General features: G+C 38.6%; 1 protein-coding gene across 1 annotated transcript in view; it reads right to left on the bottom strand.

The window, feature by feature from the left end:
• Window positions 1-23805, bottom strand: part of cenpi (centromere protein I) — a 50627-nt gene extending 26822 nt beyond the window's left edge. The window contains exons 1-8 of the mRNA XM_028815912.2: window positions 23594-23805; window positions 19306-19443; window positions 14281-14399; window positions 11264-11371; window positions 10841-10889; window positions 2038-2084; window positions 1100-1189; window positions 829-966 (exon numbers count right to left, since the gene is read on the bottom strand). Of these exons, the coding sequence (XP_028671745.2) occupies window positions 829-966; window positions 1100-1189; window positions 2038-2084; window positions 10841-10889; window positions 11264-11371; window positions 14281-14399; window positions 19306-19443; window positions 23594-23681 (777 nt within the window). The 5' untranslated portion in view covers window positions 23682-23805. The remainder of the gene's footprint in view (window positions 1-828; window positions 967-1099; window positions 1190-2037; window positions 2085-10840; window positions 10890-11263; window positions 11372-14280; window positions 14400-19305; window positions 19444-23593) is intronic.
• Between the last annotated feature and the right edge of the window lie 577 nt (window positions 23806-24382).

Here is a 24382-nt window from a genome sequence, read left to right as displayed (position 1 = left end):
ACTGCATCTCCTTCAATATGGTATCTAATAGCAATTGCTCTGCTTATTTGAAAAGTCAACAATGATTCAGAATATTTTAAGAACTTTGAAAATATCTTAACAAATCTGCTTCAAATTAGGTGATATTTGATTACAATTTCAGCCTCCAGACTGACTTGAAAATTAGTTTTTTGGCTGTAACGTAAGTAAAACTGGTGTACTGTGCTTAAAAATATGACTAAGTATCACATTAACATTAAGAATTCTACCTCTCGATCTCATATAAATTATGTATTTATATATACACACACACACTTCTGTATTCCAAATGTCGAAAATTTATTTGGAACATTAATATCTTTCATATTAAATGACGCACTTCAACAACAATTATCCTTATTTTGAAATCTGCTGCATAAAAAGCATAGAATTTCTATATTCGTTCAAAACATTTGCATACGGCATATTAATATAATACTAACCAAGAGTGTAAAGAAATTGTTGCATAACCTCTGCTAGGCTCCCCTCTAGAAAGAATACACTTTAATATAAATATGAACTTTTAATCATGGGGAAAGAATAAAAAAAATTCTCCTAATGCCCTATAGAGATACCTGTCTAATAATCATTGCTGAGCAAACAAAGGACAGACATCAAGCCCTAGGCAAGAATATATTCTGCTCCTCTACCACACGTACATGCCAAGTTCCACCCTGCCTATGGACTACATTTGGTGAGATTGTAAGGCCAATCTGAAGAAAAAGATTCAAAGACAATTTTGTTACTTTCAAGAACAAAACTGCTTCTGTATGACCAAGCATACACTAACCGAAAATAAGCTCCTCTTACCCTCTTCCGGGACAATAGCATTCTTGGCTTTTTAAGATCTGAACTCTCTGTCAAGGTTAATGATACTTCAGATTTTTTCTTTTTCTGTACTGCAAGGATTGCTGCTTTCCATGTGGTATCTGCATTTTTAAAAGAATTCTACAAGAAAAAGCACAAGCCTTCATAGCAATGGGTTTCTTGCTTCTTAGTAAAACAGTTTCACATAAAATTAAGTAAAATAAGCAGCGTTGATAATAAATAAATAAATAAAAGAACAATGGAATTTAAATACCTTGCTCCGAGAAGGTATGGATATTGACACAAGGTCTGGACGTAAAACTTTATACAAGGCTAATAAATCCTTAAAATATGGCTGCATTCCCTAAGGAAAAAAATACATTGACTTTAAAAATCAAACATTATAAGATATTAAAACTGGCTTTAAAATGTCTCAGTCTTCAAAAAAAAAAAAAAAAAAAGATATTAATCAATGAGGAATCATATACTGAATGCAAAGAAATCTCAAACATACTGCCAAAAGCAAAAAAATGCAACAAACAGTGTGTTAATAGAGGAAGTAACCACTGAATATATACAGTACTAGGTTGCACTCATTGCTATATAAAACTAAAATTTCAAGCCAGGCATTATAGTATCTACTGTGCAAAATGTGATTATTCAAGTAAGTTGTTTCTGCATGCTGTCTTTATGTTGCACTATACACTGATCCAATAAGGTATGATGTCAAAAGAATCACAGTATACAATACAATCTGAACAAATTATTACTTAAACCTGACATTATATAGCGATTAAGATCTCAAACAGGCAATATAGCTCAAATATACTCAACTTTAACTCACTGAAATATGCTTAATGTTAATAGATTTTCACTGTATAATCACACAAACAAAACAGGAGATTTCATTGAATTGAGTAGTACATTTCCATATTGAGTAAAATAATCACTGAGTAATGATCTCAGCTTTATTAAAGTGACAGACAAAACTACACAGAAACTGAAAAAGAACACCATAAACTAAACAAGAAAGCAAACACAGGCAAAGGAGCATTTAAGAAACTCCTTTTAGATAACAGAAAGAGGATTGGTAGAACAGTACATTGAGCAATATCTATGCTTTAAAACAACTTTTTGATTTAAAAGACCAGTACATAAAGTAAATATTAGATTCCCTTTCAACTATAAAGTAGAACCAATTAAAACACTTACTATTTTTGAATAAAGGTCCATAACTCTTCTCACTCTGTATGGTTTAACTGTAAAACCAAACCAGGTTTAATAAAATGAAGGGGGAGAAAAAAGAAAAAAAATTACTTGGTGGGGGGGACCACACATGCAACATACCATGATCAGCTATGATGCTGTCTATAATTCCAATGCCGAGATGTACGGTTTGCAACCACAAGACTGAAATTGCTCTGGTTAATATTACTCATGTCACACCCTTTTATTAATTCTACCTCTAAGCAAGCACCAGTGAAATTGACATGTAAACAATACTATAATACTCTGAGTCACAGCTCAGCTTATCAAAAGTTGTCTAGTTTGAATGACTCACTAATGTAGTAGTCACATTTTAATACAATGTCATACACATAAAGGAACAGAGGCTGTGCAGTCAATCTCCTATTATGATGTGCATGTCCACAGATGTCCATTCTAGCTTTCCTCCATTTTCTAACTGTAGTATACAAATCATACTAGCAGGGATGCCTTTCAGGCATCTAGAATCATGCATATAGGACTGAGGGATGTGGGAGGAAAACACATATTGGTGGTTGCTAGCAACAGTTGCAGCAAGTAAAAATCAAAGCTAGTTTTAAACTAAGTCACTATTTAGCTTACAAATACCAGTGATGAATTGAGCTGCTCCATTTGTTAATACCAAAATAAAACTTGGTTCAATTGTGCACAAGACATCTCAGAATCAATAAGCCACACACTGCATTAACAGAAATGACTAACTGCAGAGACATACAGTTAGCAGGATTGCCAAAGCAGCTTTCATCATAGCTGAATATAATTCTGCAAATGCTAAATTTATGTAATTTTGATTTCTGAAGGAAAACTAATATTCATGAGCATAATCTCTAAAATGTGAGGACCTTCAATATTAAAAAATAAAGGAAGCTGGAAAGGACTAAAGGAAGAATAAAGGAAGCTAGTCATATGTGAATTGCATGTTGGTGAATGGGACACATTGTCTCAGTTGGGAGTAACTGAATGCAAGCAACATCAGTAGAGTTAAATTTTCAATTCTGGATCTTTACATAGACTTGAGCAATGACATGATATAATTCATGTAAGACACCTAGAAAACAGAAGAACAAACGATTGTTTTACAGGAGTTCTGAAGTAAAGGATCAATGTAAAACTAGCAAAGTTTGATTTCACACAGGAAGCATTAAAGCAAGAACAAATGTAAAAAAGATTTGGAAAATTAAAACACTAGGAGTTTGTTACATTTGAAATTTGAATTAATTTTGACTCATTTGTTAAGTCTTTAACTAGCTAAAAAAAATAAATAAATAATGTTGCAAATATAAATCTTACAATAGCATATGTTACAAACCTAACAGAGCGACTACCTGAAAAAACAGATTTTAAAAGCATGTTGTTACAAAAACAGCTTTATAGAGTTTGTTTAAATGAAAACAAACAAACTTGGAATCTACTGACTCACCCATACCTACTACTACACTTGATACCCATACCTGCTATAAAGTAAATTTAAGCCCTGAATTACATTATTATAATTATATACATTATATTATAAGTTATTAGTGTTTACTAATTATTTAAATAACAAGTACATGACAATGTAAACCATTAATTTAGTATATGCCTCTACCCTTCCAAATCTTGGTGCTCACTATAGCATAAAACAGGACAGGAAACCACTCTATAAAACATGCTGAGTATTACTCCAAACAAATTAATATATCATGCATAATGAGTCAGATACTAATCCTAGCAGAAATTATCATTCTGAAAAATAACATAATCCTAGTCAGAGGTGCAAAGGTGACTAAATTAATGCTATGAGCATCAGGAAGGGGGCGGGGGACTCAAATTAAAAACCAAGACATTAAAAGATCAAGCAGTCACTTCCTAAATCTAGTAGCACAGAGTCAAAGTTAAACACTGAGCTTATCATTTTAGTAAATTAAAATTAAAACACACATTTTATGATTGATTTCCACCTGTCTCTTAAATCACTTGTAGTACTTGTACAGCTAAAGTTAATGCATCTTCATAGAATAATAGAATCTAGGATAGAGGTAAAGAGAAGATTGGTGGACCATTGTACAAGAATTTTCGATTCAGATCCAAATTTTCTTTGAAACGGAGAACCATTTTCTCTAAAACATTAGAAAGAAGAGGTAACCTTCGCTCAAACCTGCAATAAAGTTTGAGCCAAGGTTGTGCTTAAGTCATAATGCAGAAAGGAGGTATAACACATTTTGTATATATCTTAATATACTTTCTCTGATGCAACAAAAGCTACTTCATCTCACCTTCTCAGCCACTTTTATGGTGAGGGTTATAGGAAAACTACTTTTTTATTTTTTTATTAAAAGCACAGTTTTTAATGCTACTGTCTAGGCATGGGCAACATCATTACAGCATTTCATTTCCTGAGATTCCTTCAATTACTTTCCTAGTGGTTCTCAAACTTTCTGTCATGCCGCCTTTGGAAGTGGTTGAACTTTTATTCAAAACTACACCATCCAAAAACATATTTGGATCAGTTTTATAACAGATTTTGTTATGTTTTTTTTCCTAAATGGGACCACTTGCTGCTTTTAATACAAAATTATAATTAAACTTGAAAAATATGAGTAGTTTTATTCTCCCGTTTTTCATTATTACAATACAATAAACAATATCAAGTGACAACTGGTAAATTCCATTATACTGTATGTCAGCACTGTGTAGAATCTACAAGAAAAATATATAGGAAGATTCCATGCAGGTGAAAGAAGCCATCCTTAAGCTGCGAAAACAGAAAAAACCCATCCGAGAAATTGCTACAATATTACGAGTGGCAAAATCTACAGTTTGGTACTTTTGAGCCCCTGAAATAAAGGGAAAATGCTTTAGTTGCCTCACATTTTTATGCAATCGTTTTGTTCACCCCACTGAATTAAAGCTGAAAGTCTGCACTTCAACTGCATCTGAGTTGTTTCATTTAAAATTCATTGTGGTAATGTACAGAACCAAAATTAGAAAAAAGTTGTCTCTGTCCAAATATTTATGGTTGTTCTTTGTTCCTGAAGTCCATTACTCAGAGGATGCACTGTATTATTTATTATTTTGGTCCCAGTGTACCATCTGTTTATTAATGTTTTATACATATTTTCCAGTTAATTTAAAAACCCCTATTATGGAGTTTTGTGCATCGATGCAGAGCCAAGGGAAACACTGTGCATATGAGAATAGGCTTTCTCCACCCTTGTAATGAAGACTAAAAACAGACAGACTAACAACACATAATACTAGTCTGGTGTTGTCCTTCTGAAGAGTCAAGTTGGAAGACTTTTCAACTAGAAAGCAAATTTTTGACTCCATCACCAAACTTCCATATACATGGTAGTAAAAAGCAGAAGTAAATGCTGTTGAAGCTTACAGTGCAATGGAAAAAGACAAACAAAATCTAGTCTTGTTAGTTAAACTGGAGTGCTGAATTTAGGAATGACCTGCCTACAAATTTGAGAAATGCCCCAGTACTGTATTTAACTTTGCTTTAAATGCAGGGAAAGGTTATGGTTGTTCTAATTATCTACTGATTTTAAATGCACACACCAAAATTTAAAATTAAATTATGAGGAAACGCAGGGTTGTTCTTAAAAATTCAGAACAGTCACAGCTGATAGCTAAAGAGTTACAGGGGCAGAAAAAAAAATCTACTTAACATTAAATCTCTCTTTTGCATCTTTAATTTTAAGTCTAATAAATATCTAATGAACACATAAAAAAAATAAATATATTTTATCCAAGTGTAATCTTTTCAGGACACACACACACACACACACACACACACACACTAATATTATATATATATATATATATATATATATATATATATATATATATATACACACACACACACACACACACACACACATACATACATACATACATACATACATACATACATACATACATACATACATACATACATACATATATATACACACACACACACACACACACACACACACACACACACACACACACATACAGTATATATCTTTTTCCAATGGTGAATAGGATTGCAGGGAATATTGTGTTTATGTGGTTGTAGAACTCGTTCAGCTGGCCATTTTTTAATATGACGAATGTCTACGTAGCGTATCCAAATTTTTGGTGTGAACTGGGATTCACCATGGAAAAAGAAATAAACTGACGCATCAGCTTCTTGGACATCTCCATTGAAAGAAGTAACGACGCCACCCTGATCACAAGTGTTTACCGAAAGGAATGCTATGCAGACAAGATATTACACTTCTCCAGCAATCACCCTGCATCTCATAAACGAAGCTGTATTAAAACTTTATTCAGAAGAGTCCACACCCATTGAAATACGAAGGAGACAAAAACGAACAAGAGATGCTATCTTTTCCATCTTTTCACTTCAAACGGATACTCAAAAGACATTCATTAAACAATGTCAACACAGGAGATGCCAGATAACCCAGCAAACAAACGACTCAAATCAGAACCCCCATCTCACCTGGCACACACTTCCTTATCACGGGGTGTCAGAAGCCACGGCACACATCCCGTCCAAGTCAGGTATCAGAATAGCACACAAGCCTTTGAACAATCTGCGCACAGCCCTTTTCAATGCCAGAAACAAGAAAATCAACAGCAGAAACACGAAACACAGTTCATAGCATTCCATGTAGTTCTTGCCCAGCGGTATACCTGTACATAGGACAAACATCAAAAAGAATCGCAACACGTATACAGGAACATCGCCGTCAGAAGGAAGGACTCACGATCACTGATCTATACGCATACTAAATCAACCGGACATACATTCAACTGGGACAATGAACAAGTAAGATTTAAGGCCAGTACTAATAGTGCCAGAGAGCTGGCTGAATCTTGGCTATCAAACGAAAACGCCATTAACAGACATTTGGACATAAACCCAGTATATACAAACTTAAGAAGAACATGTTCATAATAAATAAAATTTATGACCAATACCCCCCCCCCCACACACACACTGACCTAAGACCACCCCCCTCCACCACTTAATTTTGCTATATATTGCCTTTGATTCTTGTATGTCTAAGCATTACCCTCTGATGACAGCTCCTGGCAGGGGCTGAAAGCTCAGGAATAAAAACTACTTTATGATACGTGATTCAACTTCTCCCTTTGTGGATCTCCAGCTGCAAATATGCAAACCGTATCACAGACCTTCGCTTCCATTCATATACATATATACACATAAATATTAGTGCTGGGCGGTATACCGGTTCATACCAAAAACCGTTTTTTCTTTTTGTTATGATATGAATTTTTCTTATACCGCAACACTGGTGTAAATAGCCTAAACCATGTTCGGAACGTGGCGCAGCGGGAAACTGTTTAACCCCCTTAAACCATTTTCACTGCTGCACCGCTAAACACGCATGCAACAGAGTACATGCATTAGTGGAGGTATTGAGCGGTGAAAATGGACAAAGAACATTCCGAAACTGAAGCTGTAGCAGACGATAAAGTTGAACATGATGACACAGAAGAACTTTTACCGAAAAAAGGAATCGTGTCTGTTGTCTGGAGATACTTTGACTTTTAAAAGGTTGGATGTGGACCATTATGTTCAAATGTGTGAATACTGTTTCTATACTACTAGATAATACTGCAAGCCAAGTTGTACTTGTTTTATTTTTTTTCCATACTGTATAATGTACCTGGGTACTGTGTAATAGTGTGACGACATGTTGACTTTAGTCTCGACGCTTATGACGAGAATAAAGTCGACATGTTGACTTTATTCTCGACATTTCTACTTTATTCTCGCCGTCTATGTTGAGATTAAAGTTGACACGTCGACTTTATTCTCTTAATTTGTCATTAAAGTAGAACATCGTAAACTAAACTTCATCTTTAAATTAATATTTAATTTACTAGATTTTCTCAAACTCCATCATAAGTTATGTAGCACATTACATGCTTTGTGTTAAGTGTTCCATGAGCCATGTTAATTGCTACGTGCTTCTTAAAATGACTTCCTCTTGCAATAAGAGGAGGCACAGGCAGCGATTACCACACAGAATACATTAATTTCCCTGAACATTTAGAATGCCAAGATAAATACTGTACTTGATATCATTTTCATGATGAAATGCATTAAAGCATGTATTAATCATATGGGGGCACGGTGGCATGGAGGTTGCACTGCTGCCTCGCAGCATGGGGTTGCCGGTGTTCCCTGCCTTGAATTTGCATGCTTTTCTGGCAAGTTTACTCGGTGAGCTTCAGTTTCCTTTCAAAGTCATATAGGATGTGGGGTTTTGTTATGCTATATTGACTCTGCTAGTGTATGTATTGCTTGTATTCACCCTGTGATGTGCTGGCGCCCCGTTCAGGATTTTTCTCCTGCCTCGCACCACAATGATTACTGGGATGGGGTGCAACCCTGAATGGATGGCATAATTAAACATGTATAACAAAGATTTTTTTTAAAGTTCACAAAGACGTTTATCGTGTGGTGATTGGTTATGTGGAGAAAGAAAAAGGAAGGATAGGAACTGGGGGTTTGGTACGTCAGACAGAGACAGCATGCATGCAGTAAAAAAAGCCGCCTCAGAAGAACATCCACTGAATACTGTGTTCGTGTCTCCGACCACCAGATCATGAACCCAACATTTGCACAATGTTTAAGTTAAACCAGTGCGATACCCATTCATACATCCAGTTTTTTTGGAGCCTCGTCACACCTGCCGTCAAGTTCTCTACAGTGAATGTACACCTAGGGACCCCTTACTGCAAGGGAGCAGTTCTACCGCCACACTACCATGCATGTTTAATATCTACTTTAGTGCATTTCATCATGAAAATGATATCAAGTATTTATCTTAGCATTCTAAATTTACAGAGAGCAGGAATATCATGAAGTGAATGTATTCTGTGCGGCGATTGCTGCCTGTGCCTCCTCTTAGTGCAGAGGAAGTCAGTTTAAGAAGCGCGTAGCGATTAACAACTGGGTCGGGGAACACTTAACACAAAGCATTTAATGTGCTACATTAACTTATGATGGGGTTTGATAAAATCTAGTAAATTAAACATTGATTTTAGGATGAAGTTTAGTTTACAACATTCTACATTAATGACAAAATAAACTATGAGAATAAAGTGGAAATATCGACTTTATTCTCGACATACATGTCAAGAATAAAGTGGAAATGTCGACTTTATTCTCGACATATAGTTTTTTTATTTCTTCCCTGTGTCCGTATTTTTTTTCTTCACTGTGGCCCTAATACGATTCCATAGGGCTATACCACAAATAGCATTATAAATGTAAGTTGCAGTTTTATTATTTATGTATACAGCTTAGCTTGAAGCAAGATCCATATTAAAGCAGTTTGCCTTAATGATGGTTCAGTTGGTAAAGATGTCATCACCAAGTTGCACTTGTTTTATTTTATTTTTATTTTTAATTGGTGAATACTGTGTAATGCACCTGGGCTTGAAGTCTTGAAATAATAGCATTATTACAGGAAGTTTCACTATTATTTATTTTATTGTTATTATTTATTAGTTTAAATATTATGCAGTTTAATGATGGTAAAGTTGTTAAAGTCACTTTAACGTGTCAGTGGACAGAGATTTTTTAACAATAACTGAAAGTGTAGTTGGTTTACAAAAAATATTTACTATTTATTCATTTTCAAAGACATGTTCAGTGCAATACAACTTTTGACAAGCACCTCTGGATATTTTACTAAGTCTAAATGCCTCTTTGGATGGTTGAAAATATGCTGTCAAATTTTTAGTTTAAGTTGTTTGCAAACTTTGTTCAATAAAAAGGTTCTATATTTTGACTGCATCCGTCATGCAATGTGATTTCTTCTCTTCTTGAAGACTATCAATTTATGGGGCCATGCAAACCTGTATTAATACTTGTGTGCACATACTTTTTTTTTGTACAATGTACAATTCTCATGACAGAGGAAAGGGTTATTCTTAGCCAGTCTATAATAATAATACTTTGCATTTATATAGCACTTTTCTCACTACTCGAAGCGCTCAGCAATTGCAGGTTAAGGGCCTTGTTCAAGGCCCCAACAGAGCAGAGTCCCTACTGGCATTTACGGGATTCGAACCGGCAATCTTCCAATTGCCAGTGCAGATCCCTATATACTTATGCATGGAAAAAAAATACCGTCATATTGAATTTTGTTCATACTGCCCAGCACTAATATATATCTTTATATACAATACGCTACCGTGGCTGTTCGTTTGTCTGTCCAGGATTTTAAATCACCTGTAGCTCGCAAACCGTTTGGCCTATTGACCTCAAATTTGGTACACATATACCACGTGACGTCTACTATCCGCTTTTGGGGTGATGATTGACCTCCAAGGTTATTCCTCTTTTTATTTTATTGTAGAATCAACTCCCGGCAGTGGCCAGCAGGTCAGCCGTGCGGCGCATGCGTATGGGCGCCGTTTTCATCCCTACTACCATCGCCATCACTTCCCCTACCTCTTCAAATCTTAAATCATTCTTGAGGCAGATTGAATGCTCAAGTCAAGTATATTCACTGCATGTTATCGTGCCATTACTGCTGTGTGTGTATATACACACACACACACATTATATATATATATATATATATATATATATATATATATATATATATATATACACACACACACACACACACACACACACACACGTATATACATATATATGAAATCTGCATAAAATTATAAATTCAATTGGCCGATGAAAATGGTCATAAAACAAAAAATAATTACTTACCATTTTCTCTAGTAGTTAATAGGTAAAGTAAATTGCAAACATATGGACACTACAGAATAAAAATAAGTAAGTGTTACTTTCATATCACTTATAGAATGACACCCATTTATAAAGTGAGAGAATGTGCAATATACAGAGATGATCTAATAGATAGATAGATAGATAGATAGATAGATAGATAGATAGATAGATAGATAGATAGATAGATAGATAGATAGATAGATAGATAGATAGATAGATAGATAGATAGATACTTTATTAATCCCAATGGGAAATTCACACTTAAATTTAATATTAAGTATTAATAGTACTGAATTAAACGACTGAAGTTGTTTGAGCAAAATAATTAAACTATATAATGTTATATTTACTTTGCATTAGTTAACATTACGGACATGGTACAGGCAAACTCCAGTATCTTACCAAGTTCTCATCTTGTAGAAAATAAAATAAAATCCCATAAAGAGAATTCAAGTGTTCCTTTGAGTCAATGAAGTCAAACATGGTGATAAACCAGCGGAAAAATGTGATCTATTAAATAAAGAAAAAGGTGAAATAAATGAGATGTAAAGCTTAATATTAACTAATTGCTGCATGGTATGTTTTGTCAGTCTCACATGAAAGCCATACATAAAACCATCCACCCATTAATTATCCACTGCTTATCCGAGGTCGGGTTGCGGGGGCAGCAGCCTAAGCAGGGAAGCCCAGACCTTCCTCTCCCCGGCCACCTCCTCCAGCTCCCCTGGGAGGACCCCGAGGTGTTTCCAGGTCAGCCGGGAGATAGCGTGTCCTGGGTCTGCCCCGTGGCCTTCTCCCAGTGGGACATGCCCAGAACACCCTCCTAGGGAGGCGTCCAGGGGGCATCCTAACCAGATGCCCGAACCACCTCAACTGACTCCTCTCAATGCGGAGGAGCAGTGACTCTAATCTGAGTCTCTCCCGGATAACTGAACTCCTCACCCTCTCTCTAAGGGAAAGTCTAGCCACTCTGTGGAGAAAACTCATTTCGGCCACTTGTATCCGCGACCTTGCTCTTTCGGTCACTACCCAAAGCTTGTGGCCATAGGTGAGGGTAGGAACGTAGATCGACCGGTAAATCGACAGCTTCGCCTTTTGGCTCAGCTCTCTCTTCACCACAACGGATCATTGCAGAGCTCGCATTACTGCGGATGCCGCACCGATCCATCTGTCGACCTCCCGCTCAATTCTTCTCTCACTCGTGAACAAGACCCCGAGATACCTGAACTCTTCCACTTGAGGCAATAATGTGTTCCCAACCCGGAGAGAGCATTCCACCCTTTTCCGGCTGAGAACCATGGCCTCGGATTTACAGGTGCTGACTCTCATCCCCGCCACTTCACACTCGGCTGTGAACCGCTCAAGTGAGAGCTGGAGGCCACTGTCCGATGAAGCCAACAGAACCACGTCATCCACAAATAGCAGAGACAAGATTCTGAGGTTACCGAACCATACCCCCTCTGCTCCTTGGCTGCGCCTAGAAATTCTGTCCATAAAACTTATGAACAGAATCGGTGACAAAGGACAGCCCTGGCGGAGTCCAACCTCAACAGGAAACAAGTCCAACTTATTACCGGCAATGCGGACCAAGCACCTGCTCCTCCTGTACAGGGACTGAATGGCTCATAACAAAGAGCCTTGTACCTCGTACTCTCGGAGCACGGTCAAATGCCTTCTCCAAATCCACAAAACACATGTGGACTGGTTGGGCAAACTCCCATGCCCCCTCCAGGATCCTGGCTAGGGTGTAGAGCTGGTCCAGTGTTTTACGGCCCAGACAGAATCTGCATTGTTTCTCTTGAATCCAAGATTCGACCATCGACCGAGCTCTCTTCTCCAGCACCCCTGAATAGACCTTACCGGGAAGGCTGAGGAGTGTGATCCCCCTATAGTTGGAGCACATCCTCCGGTCACCATTCTTAAAAAGGGGGACCACCACCCCAGTTTGCCAATCCAGAGGCACTGCCCCCAATGTTCATTCGATGTTGCAGAGATGTGTCAACCAGGACAGCCCCACAACATCCAGAGCTTTGAGGAACCCAGGGTGAACCTTGTCCACCCCAGGGGCCCGACACCTTGGAGCTTTTTAACTACCTCGGCCCCCGATATGGACAGGCACCACCCCCGGAGTCCTCCAGCTCTGCCTCCTCTTAGGAAGACATGCTGGTGGGATTGAGAAGATCCTCGAAGTATTCCTTCCACCAGTCAATAACATCTGCAGTTGAAGCCAGCAGGGCCCCATCTCCACTGTACACAGTGTTGGTGGAGCACCACTTCCCCTCCTGAGGCACCCGACGGTTTGCCAGAACCTTCTCGGTGCAGACCGAAAGTCGTTTTCCATGGCTTCCCCAAACTCCTCCCATGCCCGGGTTTTTGCCTCAGCAACAGCCGATGCCACCACATGCTTGGCCCGCCGGTACCCTTCAGCTGCCTCTGGAGTCCCATTGGTCAACCAGACCCGGTAGGACTCTTTCTTCAACTTGACGGCCTCACGAACCTTAGGTGTCCACCACCCGGTTCGTAGATTACCACCACAAGAGGCACTGACAACTTTGCGGCCACAGCTCCGTTCTGTTGCTTTGACAATGGAGGCTCAGAACATGGCCCATTCAGGCTCAATGTCCTTCGCCTCCCTCGGAATATGGTTGAAGTTCTGCCAGAGGTGGCAGTTAAAGATCTTTCTGACCGGTTCCTCCGTCAGACGTTCCCAGCAGATCCTCATTATACGTTTGGGCCTGCCTGGTCTGTCCGGCAGTCTCTCCCGCCATCTGATCCAACTTACCACCAGGTGGTGATCAGCCCCTCTCTTCACCCGAGTGTCCAAGACATAAGGTTGCAGATCTGATGACACGATTACAAAGTCGATCATCAAGCTGAGACCTCGGGTATCCTGGCACCAAGTGCACTTATGGACACCCTTATGCTCGAACATGGTGTTCACTATGGACAATCCATGGCCAGCACAGAAGTCCAACAACTGAACAACACTCCAGTTTAGATCAGGGAGGCCGTTCCTCCCAATCACACCTCTCCAGGTTTCACTGTCGTTGCTGACGTGAGCGTTTAAGTCTCCCAGCAGTACGATAGAGTCCCCAGGAGCTGCACCTCGCAGTGCTTCTTCCAGGGACTCCAAGAAGGCCAGGTACTCTGAACTGTCGTTCAGCGCATAAGTGCAAACAACAGTCAGAGTCCTTCCCCCAACTCAAAGGCACAGGGAATCAACCCTCTCGTCCAATGGGGAGAACCCCAACGTACAGGCCTCGAGCCAGGGGGCCATAAGCAAGCCCACCCCTGCCCACCGCCTTTCACCCACAGCAACTCCAGAGTGGAACAAAGTCCAACCTCTCTCAAGATGAAAGCCATACAGTATACTATAATTTAAAATTTTAAAATGTCTGTAGCAGTCATGACATTTTTACCTGTAAGTTTGTTGGCAGTGTGCCCACACATATCCAAGAAACACCTTTAATCAATGAGTTCTCTGGCACTACTGTTGCTGGAATCAAGCACTTCATGATACGTGCACTTGTTGCTCTGCCTTAAAGAAAAAACAAAGTTTTTTTTTATTTTTTTATTTTGCATTCATTCTTATTCCACATACAATTATCTAAACAAGTCAGGATAGCTTCAAAAGTGTATGCTTACTAAAGGAACCCAGGGTAAAATTTTGTGAACAATGTATTTAACACTAGAATTACCAGAGCCTACGAAAAACTCGTAAATCCGTCCCACCTTAAATCGCGTCTTAAATCCGTTTGCACCTCTCCGCCAGAGTCCTTTGTCATCTAAATGTGCTGATAAACAAAAGCTACTAGCAGCCAGCTATTCCATCCCCCCACCGACTTAGAATGAACTTCTCCTAGCTCAAGCCTTGCCTTGATTTGATTACCTGGGATTGAAGTGGAGTTTTAGAGTGGAAATAATTCTAGCGTTATTTGGAATACACGCATTTCACGTGTGTTTCATTTCTATAGTAGGCTGTGCAAACACATTTTTAAAACAGAAACGTTTTTCATATTCTAATAGTAAATGACAAAATGTAGGCATAAACTATATAACGTATGAAGCCTGAAGTCCATATATCAAAGAAACACTTTCACAAAAGGTACAAATAAGAGAACACGTGCGCTTTCATTCAAAAAAAAAAAAAAAACAAAACAAAAAAAGCCGCGTTAGCATGCCACATTGACACTCTTACTACAACCGCTGCAGTGGCGTAATGGTATCAGCCCCTGACTGGGAATCAGAGGGTGGTGAGTTCGATCCCGCACGGCTCCACTTCGAGAAATGAACTGCTCTTATTCTTACAATTTTAGAATAACAACATAAATTTGATTTCAGTCTGTAACAGCCGGTGTAACTTATGATACTGGTAAAGGTTAGCTTTTTTTTTTTTTTTTTTTTTTTAATTCACTTTTCATTCTCGCAGTCGCATTCAGAATCAATCCATACAACCCCATCTGACACAGCTGGTTTCACATAAATAAAAGTGCACTTTTATTCAAGACTATAACCGAAGAATAAAGAAAGCAAGTTACAGTTGGTAGTTGATACGACAGCTTGCGTGGTGCAATGCTAAGAACTGCTGATTTCCGATCCGTGCTATATAAAATCATCACATTCAAATATTAACAGTTCCCACACACCCAAGGTCCGCCATTCCTACATTTACGACATGTGTACTTGTTGCAGTGTACACACCTCTCTGTGCTATGGTTCCTATTACCGTGAATGAGCACCTGACACTGTACTTTCTTCCCTGGGGGAAGCTGAGGTCTTAGAACGGAAGTTTGTTGATGCTGTATCATCTTTTCTTTTTCCATCGCCTTTTCCTGTAAGAAGCGACGACGAAGTTCCACTGCAAGGTGAGCCATGAACACTCTTCTTTTCTCAGTGGACCCCGTGCATGCCTTATACAGTACGTGTGCGTTCATCGCTGCTAGGTCAAGGATGTTGTAGAACACAGCAACCGGCCACCTGCGTGTTCCTGTTCGCACTGAATAAGCACGCGCCTTCTGGTCCATGATGTCAACGCCACGCTGGGGAAAAAAGAAAGACAAATATATGTGACAGTTTGAAGAAATCATTTTATCACCAGAATAGCACCAGAATACTTCGTCACACTAATATTTTTTTCATTAGCATACCTTCATGTGGTTGTAGTCTGTGACCGTGTTTGTTTTTTTTTTTTTCTTATCTTGCCCAATCACCACATCATGGTGCATTGTGCTGAGAATGCAGACAGACTTCATCTTTTTGGGCACATACACTGTCAGCATGGCACTGGGAGATCTAAACACCAGCGTGGAGAATTGTTCGTGTACTGAACTGACTTTAGCTGCAGGTGGAAGTTCCCGTCGCACTTTATTCATGGTGCCAAGCAGAGCTGTATTGCGGTGCAGCAGTCTATTAGCCAGCGAAAGTGACGTGAAGAAGTTGTCTGTTGTTACGGTTCTGCCTTTTTGGATTGCGGCAGATTTGGAGACAAAGTACATGTGCAATGCCACTCCTTATTTAGGAAAAGATCCCAGTCGTCCCACGGGAGAAAGACTTTCCGAGTCGGTGGTCATAAAACTTATGGAGCCATTTCTGGACAAAGGCAGAACCGTAACAACAGACAACTTCTTCACATCACTTTCGCTGGCTAATAGACTGCTGCACCGCAATACAACTCTGCTTGGCACCATGAATAAAGTGCGACGGGAACTTCCACCTGCAGCTAAAGTCAGTTCAGTACACGAACAATTCTCCACGCTGGTGTTTAGATCTCCCAGTGCCATGCTGACAGTGTATGTGCCCAAAAAGATGAAGTCTGTCTGCATTCTCAGCACAATGCACCATGATGTGGAGATTGGGCAAGATAAAAAAAAAAAAAACAAACACGGTCACAGACTACAACCACATGAAGGTATGCTAATGAAAAAAATATTAGTGTGACGAAGTATTCTGGTGCTATTCTGGTGATAAAATGATTTCTTCAAAATGTCACATATATTTGTCTTTCTTTTTTCCCCAGCGTGGCGTTGACATCATGGACCAGAAGGCGCGTGCTTGTTCAGTGCGAACAGGAACACGTAGGTGGCCAGTTGCTGTGTTCTACAACATCCTTGACCTAGCAGCGATGAACACACACGTACTGTATAAGGCATGCATGGGGTCCACTGAGAAAAGAAGAGTGTTCATGGCTCACCTTGCAGAGGAACTTCGTCGTCGCTTCTTACAGGAAAAGGCGATGGAAAAAGAAAAGATGATACAGCATCAACAAACTTCCGTTCTAAGACCTCAGCTTCCCCAGGGAAGAAAGTACAGTGTCAGGTGCTCATTCACTGTAATAGGAACCATAGCACAGAGAGGTGTGTACACTGCAACAAGTACACATGTCGTAAATGTAGGAATGGCGGACCTTGGGTGTGTGGGAACTGTTAATATTTGAATGTGATGATTTTATATAGCACGGATCGGAAATCAGCAGTTCTTAACATTGCACCACGCAAGCTGTCGTATCAACTACCAACTGTAACTTGCTTTCTTTATTCTTCGGTTATAGTCTTGAATAAAAGTGCACTTTTATTTATGTGAAACCAGCTGTGTCAGATGGGGTTGTATGGATTGATTCTGAATGCGACTGCGAGAATGAAAAGTGAATAAAAAAAAAAAAAATAAAAAAAAAGCTAACCTTTACCAGTATCATAAGTTACACCGGCTGTTACAGACTGAAATCAAATTTATGTTGTTATTCTAAAATTGTAAGAATAAATGCAGTTAATTTCTCGAAGTGGAGCCGTGCGGGATCGAACTCGCCACTCTCTGATTCCCAGTCAGGGGCTGATACCATTACACCACCGCGGCGGTTGTAGTAAGAATGTCAATGTGGCATGCTAACGCGGCTTTTTTTTTTTTTTTTTTTTTGGAATGAAAGCGCACGTGTTCTCTTATTTGAACCTTTTGTGAAAGTGTTTCTTTGATATATGGACTTCAGGCTTCATACGTTATATAGTTTATGCCTACATTTTGTCATTTACTATTAGAATATGAAAAAAGTTTCTGTTTTAAAAATGTATTTGCACAGCCTACTATAGAAATGGAACACACGTGAAATGCGTGTATTCCAAATAACGCTAGAATTATTTCCACTCTAAAACTCCACTTCAATCCCAGGTAATCAAATCAAGGCAAGGCTTGAGCTAGGAGAAGTTCATTCTAAGTCGGTGGGGGGATGGAATAGCTGGCTGCTAGTAGCTTTTGTTTATCAGCACATTTAGATGACAAAGGACTCTGGCGGAGAGGTGCAAACGGATTTAAAACGCGATTTAAGGTGGGACGGATTTACGAGTTTTTTCGTAGGCTCTGGTAATTCTAGTGTTAAAAAAAAAAAAAATCAGATAGTCAGATCTTTTAACCCTTTTAAATTGTACCGTATTTAACTTTACACAATGCAAAATACATACAGCATCTATTACAAAAAATAATCAGTAAAAGTGGTACAGTATAAAAGTACACATGATGGTTTAGACAGCCAATGCTTTTAGTACTACTTTAGAGGAAATTACAGTGTCAACTCAGCATGTTATAATCCAAAAACGAACATTAAAATCAGTATAATGAAGCATCTTTATAATCAAACTTTTAGCATGGACCTTTACTTAAGAATGTCATTATCATCCTAATCTGAGGCTTAAGGTACAAACTGACTTAAAATGCTTAGAAAAACCATACAGTAGCAGCAAACTGCGAAGATCCCAATAATTATAACCAAATTTAACATTTTGCTTTTCTCAGTATTGTCTTCAGTGTTAAAATAACTTGAATTGCAAGAGAATGCAGAAGAGATTGGGAAAGAGCAGACAAGTTTATATTTCATAGAAATGGTGATCAACCAGAGGTTTTTCATTATTTACATTTCTTTACATAAATTGATCGTGTAAAGCAGAGACAATTGAGCAAAGTAAAGCTCTATGTCAATTGAAACATTAGAAATAAAAGTGAAAAACAGACAGTACAATTGTGTCAAGTTTAAACTTATTTCTCTCTTTGGTAAGCCACAGTTTAGAAGAGCTCATGATCAAGCCCTTAAGTTACTTTTAATTATGTAACAGAGATGAGAAAGTGCAAAGTAACACATATTTACTTAAGCTTGTTCTGTCTGCCCTACTAAAACCATAAGGTTCATGCACCTTACTCCACCTACTCGACAACACAATATTTTTCTGTTTAACTACATTTTGACAATTTTCATCTATAGATCAGAAACAGTCTGCAATTTCCTCCAGCTTGAAATATAAATCATTGTCTGTTTTTCAGTAATTGTAGCTTTTTGCAACAACTTGACATTTCAAAACGTAAGAAAATTATTTGTTGTGCCAGCAAAGTAACAAATCCTGTAAAATGCAAGCACTCTCAAAGTATTATCTAAACAAGAATGATCACAGTAAAAAATGTATTACCTGCTTTGAGACCCAGTGCAAAATCTAGAAGGACATCAATAAGCACAGGACTTAATCCCCATCCGAATGCTTGGTTCTCTATGTTTGTAAGATGCATCTCGAGAATATCATTTCCCTTCCACAATATGCCAGGCTTGGCTAAAATAAATAAAAAAATAAAACAAAAATAATTCTGTGTCATCCATCAACTCATCATAAAAATCCCCTTTAGCCATTATTAGTCACAACTCGTATAGAACTATTGCTTTACAATTTTTTACACTCTACCTTACAAACTTTAATACCATTAATCCAAACTAACCATTAATAATTTTTGAAAGTGTAAAATGACTTAAATGAGAAAAAAAAAACTATTCTGGTAAGGAGTGATGTGTAGCTTTATTTTATAAATTCTCTTTTTACTTTTCCTGGTTTACAGAAAACATCCTGTCAACATGAAGGACTCGACCCTGGACATTTACATGGTCAGATACACATCCACATACAATAAAAGATTACCAGTTTGGAAGTACAAATCAACTTAGTATGCACATTTACTGGCTTACAATCAAAACTAATTGTTCTAGGCAGGAAATAATAATAAATTTTATTTATATAGTGCCTTTCCCATGCTCAAGGCACTTCACAGAGTCTTAGTAAAAAACAAAAAAAAAAAAAACAGCAAGGTATATGTAACATTGGATATGTTTTCCTGAATAGAACAATGAAACAGATAAAGCATTAAAGATAATAAAGAACGATAAACCAGAGTAAAATACTAAATTCAATACTAAAAGAAAAACCTAACAAATAACGTAATTTGTGATATAACAGACACACAAAATATCCTGAGCACCTGGACAGAAAGGTAAACTGAAAGAAAGGGCAGAATGTTAAGTTAAGTTAAAAGCCTTCCTAATCAGATGAGTTTTAAGTTGTTTTTTAAAAGAATGAATGGAGTCAGCTGATCTAATTAATTTCGGGATGTCATTCCAAAGTCTGGGTGCTATGGAGCTGAAGGCCCCATCACCCATAGAGTGCAGGTTAGTGTGAGGCACAACAAGATTACCAGAATCAGAGGACATTAGTGGGCGGACAGGCACATAGTGATTTTAGAAGGTCACTGATGTAGCCCGGTGCAACGGCATTTAAAGCTTTGTAGGTTATTAATAGAATTTTATATACAATCCTGTAAGACACAGGGAGACAATGAAGGCGAAGCAGGATGGGTGTGATGTGCTCACTGTTGCTGGTTCAAGTAAGGACTCTTGCAGCAGAGTTTTGAATCAACTGGAGCTGTGATATAAGATTAGAAGGGGGCACCCGCCAGCAGCAAGTTACAATAATCGATGCGGGATGTGATAAAGGCATGGACAAGTTTCTCAGCATTAGAAAAGGAGAGGAAGGAGCGAACATGGGATATGTTAAGGAGGTGAAAGTAAGAAAGTTTCTTAATGTGGTTTATGTGGGTGGAATAAGAAAGGGAGGAATCAAAAATGACACCAAGATTCCTTGCATCAGAAGAAGGTCTGATGAGATCACCGTCAGGAATGACTGAAAAGGAGATCATTTTCTTAAGTAGCGCTTTACTGCCAATTTGCAGGAGTTCAGTTTTGTTGCAATTTAATTTTAAAGAGTTCTGCTCCATCCAGGTTTTAATTTCACTGAGGCAAGTTGTGAGCTGAGAAAACTCTGATGAAGTTGCACTTTTAACATTGAAATAGAGTCGAGTGTCATCTGCATAAAAATGATAACCCAGTCCATAGCTGCGAATAATATGGTCAAGGTGAAGCATATAAATACAGAAGAGAAGAGGGCCAAGGACAGAGCCCTGAGGAACTCCTTGTGTAACTGGCGCTGAGCTGGATCTGCTGTTGCCAAGACTAACAAACTGTTGCCTATCAGTCAGACAGGACTTGAACCACTGGAGGGCAGTGCCAGAGATACCCAGCATGTTCTCCATTCTGGACAGTAGAATGTCATGTCTGACAGTGTCAAATGCTGCACTGAGGTCTAACAGAATTAATATGCTGGTTTGTCCAGAGTCTGCTGCCATAAGCAAATCATTGGTTGCCCGAAGAAGAGCAGTTTCACAGCTGTTCTGCACCCTAAAAACCAGGCTGAAAGGGTTCCATCAAATTATTAGAAGTTAAGTAATTGGTGAGCTGGGAGGCTACAACACACTCAAGATGTTTTGACACAAAAGGTAAGTGGGAAATAGGCCGAAAATTGTTAAAAAAAAAGGTCTGGTCTTGATGGTGATGATCTTAACATGTGGGTTACAGAAGTGATTTTAAAAGTGGCTAGCACAAACCCAGTGTCGAGGGATGTATTAATAATTGTCGTAACAGTCGGGATTATAGCATGAAGGCAGGATTCAAGAAGTGTGGTGGGAATGGGGTCCAGTACACAAGTAGTTGACCTCATCTTACAAAGCAGGTCATTAATAAATGCCAATGTGACTGGTGAAAATTTAGAAAAGTAGCTGGATGGAGTGGGAAGACAGGGAATTATATAAATGGATGATAGATTTATGTTAGTTGAATTATTTAGATCTTTAATTTTATTGAGGAAAAAGTGGAGGAATTTTTTTACAGACGACTTCAGTAGAGGAGGTAACTGGGCCAGATGTAGGTTGAAGCAATTTATTAACTACAGAGAACAAAACCCTTGGGTTTTCACTGCCAATTTCAATTATTCTGCCATAATGTGTGTTCTTGGCTGAAGTTAGTGTATCCCTGTAAGCCCTTTGATGGTCAGAGAACGCCTGGATGTGAATAGTGAGGCCAGTCTTACGTGACATTCTCTCAAGGCGTCGGTCAGTTGCTTTCATAGATTGTAGCTCTGAATTATACCATGGAGGAGAACGTTTAAAGGAAACCTCCTTATGTTTTAAAGGAGCCGTTTTATCTAGTGCTGAATGAAGGGCTGAGTTATAGTGGTCAACAAGACTATCTAGTGTTGATGGAATAGGTGAAGACAGAAAAACATCAGGAATGGATCCAGCAAGAACAGAGGGACAGATATTTTTAAGGTTTCGGAAAGAAATTTGACGTTTACAGGTAAGAGGAGGGAGAGGTTTTGAGACAGTGAAAAGCACAGCTTTATGGTCAGAGAGTCCCAAATCACTGCTATAAGTGTTGCCTACAGATAATCCAGATGTGCAGATAAGGTCCAGTATATGACCACCAGAGTGCGTGGGAAAATCAACATGCTGCACCAAGTCAAAACAGTCCAGTAAGGATTGGAATTAATTTCTCAGTTTACATGTAGTAATGTCAATATGGATGTTGAAATCGCCAAGAAGAATGACTCTCTGGGAAAGTGAACTTAAGTAGGTTAATAATTCAGTCAGATCAGATAAAAAAAGACGCATTGTATTTCGGGGGACGAAAGGCAACAATAAGTAAGACAGGACCAGATTTTGTTATTAGCTTAAGAGCCAGACACTCGAAAGACAATGGACCGTCAATGGGGATTCTTTTGATGTTTAAATTCGATTTAGCAACTACTGCGACTCCGTCGCCTTGTCTTGAGCTGCGAGGCTCCGTGAAGTGAATATATTCGGCCGGGGTCACTCCCGTGACAGATGTAAAATCATTTGGTTTTTGCCAAGTTTCTGTTAAGCATAGCAAGTCAATGAATTCTGATAGCACCAAAGCTTTGCCATTAAGAGATCTGGAGTTAAACAGTGCAATATTAGCCGATGTAGGTTCGTTGTGCGCAGATCCATGACCAGAGTTTATTTAACATATTGCAGATTTGGCACACTGACACTCCTATTTCCAAAGCCGTGAGTAGGACGGCATATTCCTGAGCAAATGCTACCAGTGAAGATTTCATTGGCAGCCCGGCTGTGGCGGCGACCTGACCCGCGATGTAAATATTTCGGGCGCCGCACAATACCAGTGTCTTTTAGGACATTCCAATCAGACCATTTGCTCTGGACAAACTGTTTAATATGAAGGAGTTTGTCACGAGAGTATTTTAAAATCTGCAGAACAGAACAGAGCAGAGCAGAGCAGAACAGAACAGTATCGGGTGGCGCAGAAAACGAACACCAATTCCAAACGGTGTTAGCAGTGCTAATTAACCACTCCAATAAACTACCGTCTAACACAAGAAGTGCCTACTACGTAGTATACTGTATCTTTCATGTTGGTAGAACTTTAACATGCAAGAACATCCTTCTGCTGAAGACTACTGTGTGCTAACTTAGACAAAATAACAACAAATCGAACTCGTACCACACTGTTTCAAAAACATATTGATCGCTAGCAAAGTACACAATAAGTCCGATTTACCGTACCATCGTCAAAATACTGATGAGCACGCACCATAGGATCCTCCGCTTCTTTTTTCTGTCTTAAACTATAGTTCAAACTCCGGCCTTCCATTACTGTATTTGTAAACCTTCCTTCCCGGTTTAATGGAACATTTGAAAACTACCGCGACCGTTTCTAACGTCATCAAGTTCCGCCTCTTTCTGTGCTTAGGTAAGGAAAGAGTGGGCTGGTCGAGAAGAAATTTCCGCCGTGATAACCAATAGTTTTGCAGACTATGAAGTTAAGGCCCTCCCCCTTAAGAGGCGGTTCGATAATGTAACCAATAGAAAGCTTTTAACGTCTCGGTCACCTCCTCATCTAACCTATAATTCTTTTCAAATGAGTTGCGCTTTATTGGCTGTAGTAGAAAGTACCCGGGTTGGAACAGTTACTATTGTTATACTGATTCTCTGGAACATAATGTATTTTCAGTGAACCCTGAAGATATAGAAAAGGTAAATATTGTATAAACAACGCAAATGTCCTATAATAATCATCTGCGACTAAATGTATTTTTTAAAAACCTTAGAGCTAACTTTGTTGCATTTTGAAAAAAGTTAAAACACGGCAACTATAATACTTTTAAACCGTTAAGCCTGCCGTTTTTTTAACACTTCGTATAAAACGAAGAATTTCCAAAGCAACGTGATTACAAGCGTTTTGGATATAACTCAAAATTAATCTACTTAATATAATGGCAATCTCAGTGTAGCCGATTAATTTCTCTCCTGGGTGCAGCAAAAATAGTCCAGTATTACATAACAAATTATTGC

The sequence above is a fragment of the Erpetoichthys calabaricus genome, chromosome 12, assembly GCF_900747795.2.
Source record: "Erpetoichthys calabaricus chromosome 12, fErpCal1.3, whole genome shotgun sequence".
Classification (NCBI taxonomy): Eukaryota; Metazoa; Chordata; class Cladistia; order Polypteriformes; family Polypteridae; genus Erpetoichthys; species Erpetoichthys calabaricus.
This window is presented reverse-complemented; position numbering and strand designations above follow the sequence as displayed.